Source organism: Carlito syrichta, unplaced genomic scaffold, assembly GCF_000164805.1.
Source record: "Carlito syrichta isolate Samal-C Ts95f unplaced genomic scaffold, Tarsius_syrichta-2.0.1 Scaffold308051, whole genome shotgun sequence".
Taxonomy (NCBI): Eukaryota; Metazoa; Chordata; class Mammalia; order Primates; family Tarsiidae; genus Carlito; species Carlito syrichta.
In genome coordinates, this window is record NW_007252147.1 from 53,986 (window position 1) to 71,482 (window position 17,497).

The window sequence follows — 17,497 nt, forward strand, 5'->3', positions numbered from 1 at the left end:
CACTCACCTCAGCCTCCCAAAGGTGCGGGATTACAGGCTGAGCCACCGAGCCCGGCCTGCATAGATATATCTAATCTCACAAGAACATACACATATATTCATATGCACTCAAGAAGATATTTATATGGGTACATACACAAGAATGCATACATATTTTCAAAGCACACAAATAAACTTTTATTGAACACAAGGGATCATATTAGTCTCTTTTTGTGGATTTCAGATGCACGGATTCTGGATTAATCCTAAACCACTTATTACTGATCTATGTTTGGCCATGTTAGATCCATGTTAGAGTTTTCACTAAATTAAAAAAATTGTAGATATTTTACATGTGTGTGCATATCTAAGTCACAAGTGTTCAGTGTCAATTTTTTTTTCCCATTTGCTTAGTCTTTTTTTTTTGAGTTGGGGTCTTACTCTGCCACCCAGACTGGAGTGCAGTGGCCGCTTCCGGCCACTGCAACCTCGGCCTGCTGGGCTCCGGCGATCCTTCCACCTCAGCCTTCCGAGTAGCTGGAACTACAGGCACGTGCTACCACACCCGGCTGATTTTTGATTTATTGTAGATATGAAGTCTCACCAAATTGCCCAGGCGGGTCTCGAACCCGTAGGCTCAGGCAATCCACTCACCTCAGCCTCCCAAAGCGTGGGATTACAGGCTGAGCCATTGAGCCTGGCTTGCTTAGTCTTTCTTACTCCCTTTTTCATCAGTTGATGAAAAGTGTCTTTTTCCTCCTCTTTGTTTTTATCATTAGGATGAGAGGAGGAACCGTGGTTCCCACATGGCAGATGCTTATAAGTTGGCAGCTTTTCAAGAAAGTAGCTTATCTCCCCACCACCACCATGCTCCTCAGGCCCTCAGTGGAGAAGCCTGACTGCAGTGGAAAGTTGTAGTAATAAGTGTTAGCAAGGACTTTCGAAGCATGCTATTTATTATCCGTACCATGTCTTTCCTTGCACATGGGTTCCTCAACATATTCCTCTGCCTTTGTGTACAGTGTATTGTTTCCTTCTGAAGCAAAGACATTTTTCTTTTTATTGGAACTAACACTGCTGTTATCATTAGTAATGTGATCCTTTTTTTTCTTGGTAATGAATATTGCAAGATTTTGAATTAAATTTAACATAACTTTTGCAATAGTTCTCTCTGAAAGCTAACTGCATACTTATTAAGCTAATTAAGTTAAAGAAATGATCATTTCTGTTCATGTGAGTTAGAGAATTCGAAGGTAACTGATAGAAGTAAAATATTAGGGTAGAGTTAGAGATTATTACTGGAATTGCAAGAGTTTCAAAAACTAACTTCATCATAGAATTATCAAAGGCCAACTTTTTGTAAAACAATAATAAGATAATTGCTAAAATTTTACTAACCTCACCCAAAAAGTCCAACCATACTTACATGTGTAGCAACCCACATAACAGTCAGGTCTCCATCTCTAAGGGAAGCATCTAGGGTTAAGTAAGTAACCTCTCAGGGAATTTGGTGGTGGTTTGCCTGGAAGCCTGGCCTGGAATTGACACCCACTAAATGGGTGAAAATGTATCATCTGAAGCCTGTTTGCCTAGAAGTCACTAAGTGCCTGATCACTGTCTTCAACTTTTGTTTATTGACTCTCAATCCTGTCCTCTTGCAGCTTGGCATAAATAATCATTATGCCTTAGATGTATGGGAGAGGGCCCCCCCAAACCCCAGAATTATCTTTTCGAGGGAGAACCCCTTAAAGTACAGGCTTCCCCAGCTAGGTAAGTGTTTTAGGAATCCATCAGCACCAGTGTCCCAGCTAGTCGGCTTCAGTGAATTTTTTTTGGAGATTCTTTCGGCATTTGCCCATTTCATGATGGGTGATTTACAAGTACAGCTGCACTGAGAGTTCAACAGTTTTTGACCCCAAACAGCATGACCTCTTGCCCCACCCTCCCTATTCACCTGGTCTTCCCCTGAGTGACTCCGCCCCCCTGCCCTTCCCCCTACCATGAAAAAAGTCCTCAAAGGAAAACATTTTGTTGATATGTAAGAGGTGAAACGAAAAAGCGGCAGAAGCACTAAAAAGCATGCTTTTTAATAAATAAATCCTGGGTTTGGGGGATCCCCCTCGAATGAGAGCCATGAGAGGATTTTACACAGCTTGCTTGGTAGTTTCTGGGTGCTCTCTCTCTGTCATGCTTACCCCCGTCTGTTCTGTCCACGGTTCCCAGCCCACAGCCACACAGCCCTGACTCCACCTGAATGCAATGTGATGCTTCCTGGGACACTCTTCTTTCCAGGCAACAGCAACCTGGAGCAGGGGTGATTGTGATGATAAGATGTTGAGTCCTAAAGCCAGGGGTAGTAAAATAAAACTCCTGAGACATTTCAAATGACTAAATATCAAATACCTCTTAATGGATAATCAGTTAAGGAAAAGTAAAAAACAAGCAAACTGAGGCAACAATTCAAACCTGAAAAGAATCTGCTGTTTCAACCTTTCTTCAGATATGTAGGATGAGTTAGTGTGTGTTGTGGTTTCTTTCTTTCTTAATATCGTCATTTAAGATGAGATCTATGCTCTTAACAAATTTTTTAGTATACGATACAGTATTGTTACTATAGGCACGATGTTGTACAGCAGATCTCTAAATCTTATTCGTCTTGCAAGCTGAAATTTGTACCTGTTGACTATCAGCTTCCCTTTTCCTTCTGCCCTAAGCCTCTGCCAGCCATCATTCTATTATTTGCTTCTATAAGTGTGATTATTTTTGATACTTCATATAAGTGGAATCATGCAGTATTGGTCTTTCTGTGGCCAACTTACTTCATTTAGCATAATGTCCTCAAGTTTCATCCATTATGTTGAGAAAAGAAGAGATCCTTATTTTTTAAAGCTGAGTCCATCGTATGTACATTCTGTATTTTTTAATCCATCCACCTGTTGATGGACATTTCAGTTGTTTTCACACCTTTGGTGCTTGTGAATAGTGCGGCAATGAACATGAGAGTGCTGATATCTCTTTGAGATTCAGTTCTTTTGGGTCAATATCTTGAAGTAGGATTGCAGGACCACAGAGTAGTTCTATTTTTAATTTTTTGTGGAAGCTGCATCCTGTTTTTCATAGCAGCTACACCATTCTGCGTTCCTACCAACAGCATACAGGATTGTCCTTGCTGACAGTTGTCATTGTTGTCCTGATAAGAACATTATAATAGGTGTGAGATGATATCTTATTGTGGCTTTGATTTGCATTTCCCTGATGATAAATGACTTTGAACCTCTTTTCATATACTAATTGGCCATTTGTGTGTCTTCTTTTGAGAGATGTCTGCTCAAGTCCTTGAACCAGTTTTTAATTGGGTTATTAGTTTTTTTACTATTGAGTTGCAAGAGTTCCTCATATATTTTGGAAATTAACCTCTTATGAGATATATACGTTGCAAATATTTTCTTCCATTCCATAGGTTACGTTGTCACTCTATTAATGGTTTCCTTTGCTGTACAGAAGTTTTTTAGTTTTATATAGTCCCTCTTGCCTGTATTTGTGCTTTCTTAAAAAATATATTTTTTAATTTTCCTTTTTGTAGAGATGAGGTCTCGCTCTGCTACCCAGATGGCCTTGAACTCCTGGGTTCAAGCAATCCTCCCACCCTGGCCTCCCAAAGTGCTGGGATTACAGGTGTGAACCACTACACCCAGTGTATTTTTTGCTTTTGTTGCCTGTGGTTTTGGTGTCATATCCATGAAATTATTACCAAGACCAATATCTTGAAGGTTTTCCCCTCTGTTTTCTAAAAATTTTGAAGTTTCAAGTCTTATATTTAAGTCTTTAATTCATTTTGAGTTGATTTTTTGTGTATGATGTAAGATAAGAGTCAAGTTTCAGCCGGGCTTGGTGGCTCAGCCTGTAATTCCGCGCCTTTGAGAGGCTGAGGTGAGTGGATTGCCTGAGCCCGCAGATTCGAGACCCGCCTGGGCAGCGAGACCTCATCTCTACAATAAATCAAAAAATCAGGCTGGCGTGGTAGCGCATGCCTGTAATTCCGGTTACTCGGAAGGCTGAGGCGGAAGGATCGCCAGAGCCCAGTGGGTCGAGGCTGCGGGGGCCGGCAGCGGCCACTGCACTCCGGTCTGGGCGACAGAGTGAGACTCCAGCTCAAAAAAAAAAAAGAGTCAAGTTTCTGGGGAGGGAGGGTAGGCAGGCCTGTACCTGTCTGTTCTTTTCCTGATGCCTCCCCTTCATTCTTGAACTGCAGGAGACTGAGCCCTTTGGGCTATGGCAACTCCATCACTGGAGTGTGTTTGGTGGTTGCCTTTGCTCTACTGGGTACTTTCTTTCGCATTTTCTGATCATTTTGTAACACATGCTGACTCTCTTCCCTTCTCCTTTCCCTGGGAAAAATAAAGACTTATCGGTACTGAAAAAAACCGAAAGAGTCAAGTTTCTTTGTTTTTCATGTGAGTATCCAGTTTTTCCCAACACTGTTAGTTGAAGAGACTGTTTTCCCCATTTTGTATTTGCACCCTTGTCAAAGATCATTTGACCATATATTAATGGATTTATTTCTGGGCTTTCTACTCCATTCCATTGGTCTATATGTCTGTCTTTATGCCAGTAGCATACTGTTTAAATTAACATAGTTTTGTAATTCAGTTTAAAATCAGGAAGTGTGATGCCGCCATCTTTTTTCTTGTTCGAGATTGTTTTGGGTATTTGGGGTCTTTTCTGGTTACATATGAATATTAGATTTTTTGGGGGGCCGGGCTCAGTGGCTCAGCCTCTAATCCCGCTCTTTGGGAAGCCGAGGTGAGTGAATTGCCTGAGCCCACAGGTTCCAGACCTGCCTGGGCAATTGGCGAGACCTCATCTCTACAATTAAAAACAAAAAATTAGCCAGGTGTGGTAGCACGCGCCTGTAGTTCCAGCTACTTGGAAGACCACTGGAGCCCAGCAGGTCGGGGCTGCAGTGGCTGGGAGCGGCCACTGCATTCCAGTCTGGGCAACGGAGTGAGACTCCAACTCAAAAAAAAAAATAAATAAAAATAAGATTTTCCCCCTATTTCTATAAAAACCATTGGAGCCAAGCACAGTGGCACACGCCTGTAATCCTAGCACTTTGGGAGGCAAAGCCTAGAGGATTGCCTGAGCCCAGGGATTTGAGACCAGCCTGGGCAACTTGGCAAGACCTCATCTCTACAATAAATTAAAAAATGACCTGGGCATGGGTGGCTCACACCTGTAGTTCCAGCTACTTGGGAGGCTGAGTTAGAAGAATCACTTGAGCCCAGCAAGTCAAGGCTGCAGTAGCCATGAGCATGTCACTGCTCTCCAACCTGGACAACAGACTGTGACTCCTACTCAAAAACTAAAACTAAAAATAAAATACCATTGGGATTTTGATAGGGATTGCATTGAATCTATAGATTGCTTTGGGTAGTGTGGGTATTTTCACAAATATTAAGTCTTCCATCCATAATTTGTATTGTCTTTCCATTTGTGTCTTTTTTCATTCCCTTTATCAGTGTTTTATAGTTTTCAGAATACAAATCTTTCATTTCCTTAGTTAAGACTATTCCTAAGTATTTTGCTCTTTTTTATGCTGTTATAAATAGGATTGTTTTTCCAATTTCCTTTTCATATAGTTCATTATTAGTGAAATGCAACTGAAATGTATATGTTGATTTTGTATCCTGCAGCTTCACTACATTTATTTATTAGTTTTAACAAATTTTTGGTAAAGTCTTTAGGGTTTTCTATATATGAGGTCATACCATCTGTAAATATAAGGACAATTTTACTTTTTCCTTTCCAATTTGGATGCCTTTTATCTCTTTGTCTTGCCTAGTTGCTCTGGCTGGGATGTCTGGCTAGGATGTGCTATGTTGAATACAAGCAGCAGGAATGGGCATCCTTGTCTTGTTCCTGATGTTATTGGAAAAGTTTTCATCATTGAGTACAATGTTAGCTCTAGCTTTTCATATTAGGCCTTTGTTATGCTAAGGTAATTTCTCTCTATTCCTACTTTGTTGAGAGTTTTTATCATGAGAAAATTTTAAATTTTATCAAACACTTTTTTGTGTCTATTAAGATGATTGTCTGATTTTTATCCTTTATTCTGTTAATGTGGTGTTTCATATTAACTGATTTTCATAAGTTGGACCATCCTTGCAGCCGAGGGATAAATCCACTTGATTATGGGGTTTGAGCTTTGTAATATGCTGTTGAATTCAGTTTACTAGTTTTTTGTTGAGGATTTTTACATCCATGTTCATCAGGGATATTGGCCTGTACTTTTCATTTCTTGTGGCGTCTTCAACAGAGCTTGTTATCAGAGTAATAATACTGGACTCATAAAATGGGTTCAGAGGTGTTCCTTCCTCTTCAAGAGGGAGTTTGGAAGTCTGAAAAGGATTGGCATCAATTTCTCCTTAAATGTCTGGTAAAATTCTCCAGTAAAGCCTTTGGTCCTGGGCTTTTTGGGGGGATGGGGGAGGCAGGGGGTTCTGATTACTGATTTATGCTTCTTTTTTTTATTTTTATTTTTTTTTGAGTTGGAGCCTCACTCTGTCGCCCAGACTGGAGTGCAGTGGCCGCTCCCGGCCACCGCAGCCTCGACCTGCTGGGCTCCGGTGATCCTTCCGCCTCAGCCTTCCAAATAGCTGGAACTACAGGTGCGCGCTACCACACCCGGCTAATTTTTTGATTTATTGTAGAGATGAGGTCTCGCCTGCCCAGGCAGGTCTCGAACCCACGGGCTCAGGCAATCCACTCACCTCAGCCTCCCAAAGGCACGGGATTACAGGCTGAGCCACCAAGCCTGGCTTTGATTTATGCTTCTTACTTATAGATCTGTTCAAAATTCTTATTTATTCATGATAATGTCTTGGTAGGTTGTATGTTTCGAGGAATCTAACTGTTTCTTCTAGGTTATCTGGTTTATTGATTTATAATTGCTTATAGTAGTCTGCAGTGATCTGATCCTTTTTATTTCTGTAGCATTCATTGTAATGCCTTTTTCACTTCTGTTTTTTTTTATATACAATATTTTTTATGATGATATTGTGGGGTACAGTTAACTTATGGTTTTATTTGAGTCGTTCAGTCCCTTTTTTTTTTTTGAGTTGGAGTCTCACTCTGTCGCCCAGACTGGAGTGCAGTGACCGCTCCCGCCCCTGCAGCCTCGGCCTGCTGGACTCTGGCGATCCTTCCGCCTCAGCCTTCCAAGTAGCTGGAACTACAGGCATGCACTACCACACCTGGCTAATTTTTAATTTTATTGTAGAGATGAGGTCTTGCCAAGTTGCCCAGGTGGATCTCGAACCTGCGGGCTCAGGCAATCCATTCACCTCAGCCTCCCAAAGCGCTGGGATTACAGGCTGAGCCACCAAGCCTGGCTCACTCTCTTTTTTTTAGGCCATCTAGCTAGAAGTTTGTCAATTTTGTTGATCTTTTCAGAAAACCAAATCAGAGTTTTGTTTTGTTTTTTAGTTTTTCGTTTTTTTTAGTCACTATTATGCTTACTTTTGCCTTTTATTATGTCTTCCTTCTGCCAACTTTAGTGTATTCTTTGTCTAGTTCCTTCATACATAAAGTTAGGCTGTTTTTTTGATATCGTTCTTCTTTTTTAGTGTAGGTGCTCATGAGAATAACCTTCTCTATCACTACTGCTTTTGTTGCATTCCATAAGTTTTGAAATGTTGTGTCTTTATTTTCATTTGTTTCAATATATTTTCTGATTTTACTTTTCACTTCTTTGAGCCACTGGTTGTTCAAAAGTGTGTTGTTTAGTTTTCACACTTTTGCGAATTTTTCAATTTCCCCTCAGCTTTTGAACTCTAGTTTCATTCTGCTGTGGTTGAATAAAGTACTTGGTATGATTTCAGAATTCTTAACATTTTAAAGACTTGTTTTGTGACCTAATAGGCAATTTATCCTAGAGAATGTCCCATGTATGCTTGAGAATAATGTAGGTCCTGCAGTTGTTTGGTTGTATGTTCTTTATAGGTTTGTTAGGTTCATTTGGTCTGTAGTGTTGTTCATGTCCACTGTTTCTTTGTTGAATGGTTTCTTGAATGTGGATAATATATGGAAGCGAACAGTGATTACTGTAGCTGGTATAGTTTTATTTTTCTTACAGAAACTAAAATTCATTCTTTAATATTTTATAGTTGTCTGATATATGGTCTTATGATAAGTAACTTTGATTATTCTCTTCAATTAAATGATAAATTGGGTTAACAATTGAGTCTATTTATTGTTTTGATTCATACTAGTTTGTTCATTGCAAGTAACTGCCTTAAAGTATATGTTTCAAAATAGCAAAATGCTCAAAACTATAGAGGCTGCTAAGCATATTAAGACATCATGTTTAAGTGTGAAAACAACAGGCGTTTCAATCAAGGCCAGCAGAATTCACACATATTCACTATATATCCTTTCTACATTGGTGGCCCTGTAGGGCTGCTGTTTTTTACATTGTTTCTGTCTTGCTACTGAGATCCCTGTAGAAGGAAAACCAAGTTCGTGTAAGCAATACAGTCATGCCTAAGTGCTTTGTAACAGCAGCCATTGTGCTGTGGTTCAGAGCAGAACAGGGAAGGAAAATTCAGGTTGTCTCTATATAAGTGATTGTATTTAGTATTAATGATTTGGGTATGAAACATTCTTATATTTGTGGCTTGGCATGAATCGTATCTGACAGTGAATAAAAAACATTCATTGAGTCTTCTTGAAGGGGGTGCCCTTATTTACACTAGAGGGTTTTATTTGTACTAGAAAGTTAAGAACAGGTAGGAGCTGGGCTCGGTGGCTCAGTCTGTAATCCCGTGCCTTTGGGAGGCTGAGGTGAGTGGATTGCCTGAGCCCGCGGGTTCGAGACCCGCCTGGGCAGCAAGACCTCATCTCTACAATAAAAAATCAAAAAAATCAGCTGGGCGTGATAGCGCGTGCCTGTAATTCCGGCTACTCGGAAGGCTGAGGCGGAAGGATCGCCAGAGCCCAGCAGGTCGAGGCTGCGGTGGCCAGAAGTGGCCACTGCCCTCCAGTCTGGGTGACAGAGTGAGACTCCAGCTCAAAAAAAAAAAAAGAACAGGTAGGAAAATAGGCTGTTTATAGGATCCTTTGTTTTCAGAAAAATGGGTTTTCGAGACATTCTGGGCAGAGGTATGCCAAGGACAGAGTGCTGTGTGATTTCAGAGGAAAACTATTAGCCTGAGGGAAAATGCCTGTTCTAGAGGAAAAAAATTGTGCAAAATGTCCCTTCTGTCCAGGACACCTGTGCCTGGTCTTCTTCTGATTCAGGGCACCAATGCCTCTCATCCATACCTAGGGCTTCCTGACTCATTTGCCATGCTGAATTTCCATCCTCCTTTCACCTGTATGCCTGATCTACTTTTTGGAAGATGGCAGGAAACATGACCCTCTTCATCCTGAAGCTGGCCTGAGATTATCCTCTTCTTTAGACTGTGAGTTTCCAATGCTTATCAAATGCCTAGCTCATAGTAGGCAGGTTAGAATTAATTCATGAATGACTGGAATACAGTATTGGTTAGAGACATTTGGAAGGGGGCATTTAACTGGTACCTTGATAAAAGTGAGCAGAACTCTAACCCCTGGAAGTTGGACAGGAAGAATTTGTTTTTGTTTTAAATTTATTTATTATTATAAAGATTAGGGTACAATTCAGGGTTAGGTATACAAACATTGATCATGCAGGTACCCTTGTTGATGAGGTATGCCTCTCCCTCCCCTAGCAGTTTTCCCCAACTGCCAGTCCCACCCCCGCTTCCCCTGACAGTTTCCCACTACTGCCAATTGCTTTCTTATAGCATTATACTTGTTCAAGCTCACCTTATGAGTGAGAACATATGGAACTCAGTTCTTTGTTTTTGTGATAAATCACTGAATATGATCGACTCCAAATCCATCCAATTAGCTGCAAAGTTCATATATTTGTCCTTATTTATGGCTGAATAATATTCCATCGTGTATATGTACCACATTTTTTTTAAGTCCAGTCCGGCTTCAATGGGCAACATGGTTGGTTCCATGTTCTTGCTATTGTGAATAGAGCTGCAACAAACATACGTGTGCAGGTATCTTTTTTGTAGAATAATTTGAGTTCCTCTGGGTATATTCCCAATAGGGGAATTGCTGGGTCATATGGAAGGTCAATTTCTAGTTGAACAGGGAGAATTTGAGTGATATAAGCAAAGCCATGCCTATGGGAAAGTCTAAGATGCTGCTGCCCAGTTGGCTCGCAGTACAAACTACAAAGTTAGGTTTAACTCAAGTCTCTGAATGCTAAGCTAAAGAATTTGGAATATCTTAGTCCTAAGCCAGGAGAAGTGAGAACCACAGGGAGGCCCAGAATTCACCTGCACGCAGATTACTTATGTGCCTAACCCTGAGTTGTACCTCACATCTCTATTATAAAATAAAGTTATAAAAAGAACTTGGAATATACAGAAGGTTTGATGAATTATTGGCCTTTTCAATGCTTTCGTCACTTGAGGATGCTGCTGCTAAATGCAGTCAACTCTTATTTATCTGAATATTAAAAAATGAAAAATGGCCCATCCAGAACCTTTGAATCATACTTTTTTTCTTCTTTTGGCCCGTGTTTAGCCAGACCCCGGCTTGTTAACATGAAGGGAGAAGGAGAAAGGTCATTTAGTTGTTCCTTTTCTGGAACATGTCATAGGCAACAAGATCAATACTAATTTGTTAGAATCGGAGTTATATTGCTTTTAGCTAAAGGCTGTTTTAAGACATGAGCAAAGAGAATACGTTCATTTAATGTTGAAAACAAGCTATAAATATCAAGGCAGCACAGAGTTAGAGTGTGTTTCCGAGTATAAAAATAGGTAATATTCAAAATTAGTTTTGTAAAAGGAGCAATGTGACAAATATAGCACTGTAATATGTGAACCCGTGTCTAAAGTAACTTTTGCTCTGAACTTAGAAGTCGAAATGCAATTGACGAGCTTAATGAAGCAGTGAAATCACACACGGATTGTGTTTATCCAGAGTATCCTTTTGGCCTGACCAGCCCTCAGAATCCATAAGTTGTAAGTACCATAAAATGCACACTTGCTAGACTCAGAAAAAGAGTTGTGAGTACCTTCCACCTGCCTTCATGCAAAGGGAAATGGAGACTTTTGCTGCCTGCACTTAAAATTATGATGCACCAACATGAAAAAGCTCATAATGAAACCTCAATTAATCTGCATGTATCTGCCAAATTTGTTATTTATTGCATTTCTGTCCCTATGATTGTGTCTCTCTAGGTATCTTTTAAAATGAAGTGATTGTTTAATTAAGGGATAATCATTTTCGAGTGTGAATTATTCACACATGATTTAATTTGTATCAGTATTTGTTGTACCTAACCATATGTACAAGGACTAAAAGGTGACTCAGTTAAATAGAAACATTAATTTGATTAAGTGCTGAGAGTTCTTGCTAATTTTTAAAAATGTGCATGTATATTGTTTTCTAAAGATTTTGTTCCTGGAAAAACACTCATACATGTGACATCTTAATATGTATTATCTTCCAAGAAACATTTTGCATTTTGCCATGATGGTAGTGAATAATAAATATCAAATGACAATGGCACTCTTAAATCTGCCATTTCATTTCACCAGTACAAAATTAACAGCCACAATGGAACCACTACCTGGAGGGTGTTTTAAACAGCGCCACTTAAATTCCTTCTGGAATTTGACACGCTCACGTTGTAAAAAAAAGACGTGAGAACAGTTCACTCATCACGCATTCACATAAGCTGTCCTGCTCCAGGACAAAGCTCGGGGTATGGTTGGAACAATAAATGTCTTTTAAAATTGGCGTTGAAAAATCCTCAAGTGTTCCAGGCAGGCTGAGCTAACCAGACCCTCCCTGGGATGTGCCCTCAACAGTGCTTTGTCACCCCTCAATTCTAGCATTACTTAGAACTAGCTGTTTGCACATCTGCGTTCCCTCATAGACTGCCAGCTCCCTGAGGTCAGGGACTGCTTTCGCCTTACTTGTAACCTTGCATCTAGCGCAACATTGAGAAGACTGTAGGCTTTCAGTAAATACTAGTTGTATCAGTGAATTAGTATAGTTGGGAGGAAGAAGTATAGATTTGGAGTCAGGCATATCTGGAATCCAGTCCTGCCTTTATCAGCTATACAATTTTTTAAATTAATTAATTTTTTTTCTTTTGAGTTGGAGTCTCACTCTGTCGCCCAGACTGGAGTGCAGTGGCCGTTCCCGGCCACGCAGCCTCGACCTGCTGGGCTCCAGCGATCCTTCCACCTCAGCCTCCCGAGTAGCCGGAATTACAGGCGTACACTACCATGCCTGGCTGATTTTTTGATTTATTGTAGAGATGAGGTCTCGCCAAGTTGCCGGGGTGGGTCTCGAACCCGCGGGCTCAGGCAATCCACTCGCCTCAGCATCCCAAAGTGCGGGATTACAGGTTGAGCCACCGAGCCTGGCTAATTTTTATTTTTAACAAATATTCTTAATTAAATTTTTTATTTTTATAAACGTGCATACACATGGTTTTAAAAGTCACTAGTAGTACTTCAGAGCTTATCAAGAAAACAGCAGACTCTGCCCCATACTTTTCTGCATTGAACTCTTCTGTTTATTCAGATTTGTCTCCATATTTCTAAATAAGGTGATGTTCCTGTTGTTTCCTGACTTCTCAGTTTTAGAACATACCCATTCTCTTTAGCTGTCTCACATCCCAAGCATCCTCTTCCTTTTCCCCTTCCTTGCTATGTCGTGTATAACAGTGTGTGTTTTTCATAGAGATGATGGACTAATTTGGACCCCACTATGACTATGTCATTCATACTTGTACCATGTGTGTGCACTGACTGCTCTTCTTCTCTTAAAAAACTTCCTCTTGCCTTGAAATTAATAATTGCTTTTCCCCCCATTTGCTTAGTTGTCTTTTTACTGTATCTATTCATTTATCTCCAATCTTGCAAATAAAACTGGAAGATTCCTCTCAAAATGATATAACACATCACTCCTCATTTGTTGGTTCTGTTTCTCCCTCCAATTCCTATTGTGGATGAATCCCTGAACCTTTCTGAGCCTTCCTAAAAGCTGGTTACAGTAGCCAGTTCACAAGGGGGTGGGGGGCTGATACAACTCAACATGTGAAAAGCCTACCATAGACCATAAGTGCTCTCTGGTTGTTAGTCCACTTAGCAGAACAGACCTTTGCTGTATCAACTGTGTACAGTCAGACGGTGCCAGGTACTGTTGAGTGGCAGAGGAGAGGATAGACAGGGTGTTCTTTTCAGGGTATGAGTCATCTAGTGTTGTGATTTTTCCCCCAGTGTTTTTGGTTTTGGGGCTATCAGGCTTACTCAGGTAGATCATAAGTGCATTGTAAGTTTCTAACCCAGTGTTTCGTGTGAGAGAGCACCCAGTTCCATGTTGCTCCTGTTCTCCATGGCCAGCAGTTTTACGAAGTCTTTATTCTCTGTGGCATGGCTAGTATTCAAGAATACTTCCAAGTCATGGAAGTGATGATGCTACATCCCACCAGAGTAAGAGTCAGGAAAGCCTCCCATCCTGAAATCGCAATGTAGCATGCTTCGTTATTGAGTAACAATTGAGTATTCTTTGTAAGGGAAGGCAACTAACAAGTCACCCACAGGGAGGTGAATTCACATGTTTCCTGGGGCGCTTAAAAGTGTGATCAGTGAGCGGGGCTCGGTGGCTCAGCCTGTAATCCCGTGCCTTTGGGAGGCTGAGGTGAGTGGATTGCATGAGCCCGCGGGTTCGAGACCCGCCTGGGCAGCAAGACCTCATCTCTACAATTAATCAAAAAATCAGCCGGGCATGGTAGCGCGTGCCTGTAATTCCGGCTACTCGGAAGGCTGAGGCGGAAGGATCATTGGAGCCCAGCAGGCGAGGCTGCGGTGGCCGGGAGCGGCCACTGCACTCCAGTCTGGGCGACCGAGTAAGACTCCAACTCAAAAAAAACAAAAAACAACAACAAAAAAAGTGTGATCAGTGGACCTCTGTGCTCACTGCTAGAAATGAGCTGACTAGAAAATTTTAAAAGGTTTTTAGAACAAGGAACTCCTTTTCAAAATTCTTCAAACCCACCTTACGCAAGACAGAGAAAGAAAACGGTAACTTGAACAGGGTCACCAGTGCCAGTTCATGATTGCTTATGTGACAGAAAATTCCAGCACATAGATCACTTAAAAAACAAACAAACAAACAAAAAACTCTTGGCATTAATTTAAAAATACATAGTGAATACTTGGCACTATTAGGGTGAAAAATAGTATTTTCCCAATTTATAGTGCCTGTTACATAGTAGGAAGGTGTGTATGTGTTTGTGTGTGTATGTAACACAAGCATGAAGTATTTAGGTTCACTATCTCTAAGCCTAAAAGGGAAGACATTGAGAGCACTAGCTCTAAATGTTTTTAAATTAAGGGCTGTTGAGAAATGAGCAATCATATGTGCCATTGATCAATGACTCCCTTTTCTTTAACTAGTACAGAAGTTTTATTTGTTTGTTTGTTTTAATCAACTATCTTACATTCCTACTATGAGCAAAGCATTATGCCAGGGATGAGGCAGCTTGACTCCTGACTTCTAGATGTTTAAAGACCTTCGAAGCCAGGCTCGGTGGCTCAGCCTGTAATCTCAGCACTTTGGGAGGCCAAGGCGAGTGGATTTCCTGAGCCCGCGGGTTCAAGACCAGTCCAGGCAACTTAGCGAGACCTTGTCTCTACAATGAATTAAAAAAAAGAAAAGAAAAAGACCTTTGAGAATCCCCCAAAGTCTGGCCAATTTCATTTCCATTAAAAGTAACATGACTGTTTCTAATTTGTGCTCATGTTGACCCTCTCAGGCTTAGGTCCAGGCCCGGTTCTCTTCCTCTTCCAGCATTTCGGTTACCTCTGTCCCCACATGTGTACCTCTAGCCCCCTCGTGTGCTTTGTGCTCTAGGCTCATGTCCCACATTAAATCTCCACGTGGATATAGATCATACCCCAAGTTTAACATGTCCAACGAATCCTACAGTGAAGTTGCCACCATCCAGTTCCATGACATTTCTATCCCCTACATTCTCTATGTTTAGTCCCCCACTAGGTCACACTGACTTTATCTGTTATACGTCTGTCATCCCCACACACTCCTCCCTTTTTCCACACCCAACCTCCTAGCCCGAGTCACTGTGATCTCCTGCTTAGATGATGGCAAGAGGTTTCTCTTTGGTGTCCCTTCTTCCCCTCTGACTCTTCTCTGGTGCTGTCTTTTTCAAAATGTGAATCCAGTCAGGTTACCCCCTTTGCATAAGACCATTCGACAACTTCCTATTGCAAAAATCCGAAGTCCTCAGTGTGGCCTGAGGCCTGCATGGCTCCGTTGGCTGTTTGTTCCCACGGAGAACCTGGAATAACCTCTACTGACTCCTTCAGGTGACCTTCCGGCTGCTCTTCAGGTCTTACCTCCAAAGAAACTCCCACAGGAAACCCTCCCCCAGCCCTTAAACTATCATAGTACAGTGTGCCTGTCCTTCCTAGCATTAAACACAGCCTGCAGTAGTACTTTTACTTGTGTGATTATTGATCAGTGTCCATCCCCCATTGGACTTCAAGGCCCATAAGAATAAGGGCTGTGTCTGTTTCGCTCCTCCTCCTCTGTATATTCCTGGCTCAAGAGGTGGGTGGGGCTGTGTCCTGAAGGACCTCCTAAGCTATTTGGAATTTACCATAGGACAGTGGGAAGCCTTTGGAAGATGTTAAGCAGAGAAACTGTATAAGGGATGAATCCCCTTAAATGAGGTGTTGAGAAATGCAGACGAATACTCCCAAAACATAGAAGTGAGGCAGCGTGACAGTAACTACATGTCAGCACTGTTCCTTCTGCATTCTGCTTCTCCTATTCCTCTTCTCTCAATCCAGTGAGGAGAGTGACCCGTGGACCCTCGCAGCCAAATACTTGATTGTCATCTGCTTATCCATTTGAACAATATCGATTGCATTTTTAAGTACATGCTTGGCACTAAGAGTAATAAAATGAGACGTGGTCCAGGATCAACTATGTATCTCTAGTCCACATCTTCCACTCCAGTAGGAAAGACTGCCCAATAAACAGAGTATCATCCAGTGTGGAAGTTGTTGCCCGGTGGTGTGCAGCCCAACACTTGCGAATCTTTGACTCACTACTGAAAAGAATTTCGGAGAGGTCAGTATAGTTTTAAAACAGAATTTGTTAGAGAAAGAGAAACATGCCAAGGCACAGGCATTTGGGAGTACATCGTGCTATTGTTTTTGACAAGAAGCTTGATATATTTTCACAATAATTATCAGGCTAAAAAGGGTGGGCTACAGATAGCCACTCTGGCGAGGTTACCATCACTCCACCTCTGCTGAGCTAAGGGGTGGCCTTTTCCTGAACATACATTTTGCCCTTCTTAGGGAACTTGATAGACTTTTATTATGTCAATCCATGAACTAAGAGGTGGGCTTTTCTTGGATGAACTGAGGGAGTGGGATGGACCAGCAAGCCCACATTCTAGCCTGCAGGGTGGTCAGGCCCATAAGAAAGATATCTGAATGCTCTCCTATTAAAAATGTAAAACTGCCTATAAGAAATGTATCTATCTATGTATAACCTATAAGTGAACACCCTGCCTCAGAAGGTGCTATAGGACTGTGTGGGGGTTGCCATTAAAACACTTCCCTGGCAAAGCCAGAAAATGCCTCACAGAGGAGGTGGCCTTTGAACTGGTAGGAGTGGTGGAGCTTTGTCAGGTAGAGACAGGTGAGGGGGCATTATAAGCAGCTGGTACAGAATATGCAAAGGCCCTGATCTGGGAAAGTCCATGTCCTACTGGGGAATGGCTTTATCTCTGGATTTGTGGGGAGGGTGGCAGGAAGACCGGGAGAGAGAGAGCTATGTGTAGGTCATATTGTAAAGGGTCTGGTGTTCTTAACTCAGGGTGTGAGTACCATATTGTGGGCTGCCAGAAGTCAATGGGCCCCTCTCAATGTCTCTGAATTAAAAACAGTATGTGAGGAAATAAGTCATCTTAAAGGCCAAATGGTTGATTCAGAAAAGCAGTGACTAAGCCAGGAAGAGTAACGATCGTCTGAACCCAAGAAACATGAAGGTGATTGATTAGGTCCTGTGGGATCTGGTCTCGTGGGATCTGGTCCTGTGGGAGGCAGACTGGGATCAGGGCCTCTACGGGAAGAGAGGGTCTTGTTCCCAACCACCTGGCGCGGGCCTGCCCCAGAGACCAAATAGTGAGCCTGGCCGCAACCTTGTGCAGGCACCATTATGACAGCTGTCTGGATTTGTGTTTTGCAGTTCCATGGAAAACGGGAGGCCACCAGATCCCGCAGACTGGGCCGTGATGGATGTCGTCAATTATTTCCGAACGGCAGGGTTTGAGGAGCAAGCGCGTGCTTTTCAGGAACAGGTAACTCCGTCGGGAAAAACACACGGGAGCACAATTACCTCCAGTCCCCACAGTGGGCAG

The 17,497-nt window shown here is 41.8% G+C and overlaps 1 protein-coding gene across 3 annotated transcripts in view; it reads left to right on the forward strand.

Annotated features, from left to right (window-relative positions):
• The window catches only part of SAMD13 (sterile alpha motif domain containing 13), a 49,304-nt gene that overhangs the window by 11,736 nt on the left and 20,071 nt on the right, over window positions 1–17,497 (forward strand). For all 3 annotated transcript variants that reach the window (XM_008064787.1, XM_021715921.1, XM_021715922.1), the window contains exon 3: window positions 17,326–17,437. In XM_008064787.1, the coding sequence (XP_008062978.1) occupies window positions 17,326–17,437 (112 nt within the window). The remainder of the gene's footprint in view (window positions 1–17,325; window positions 17,438–17,497) is intronic.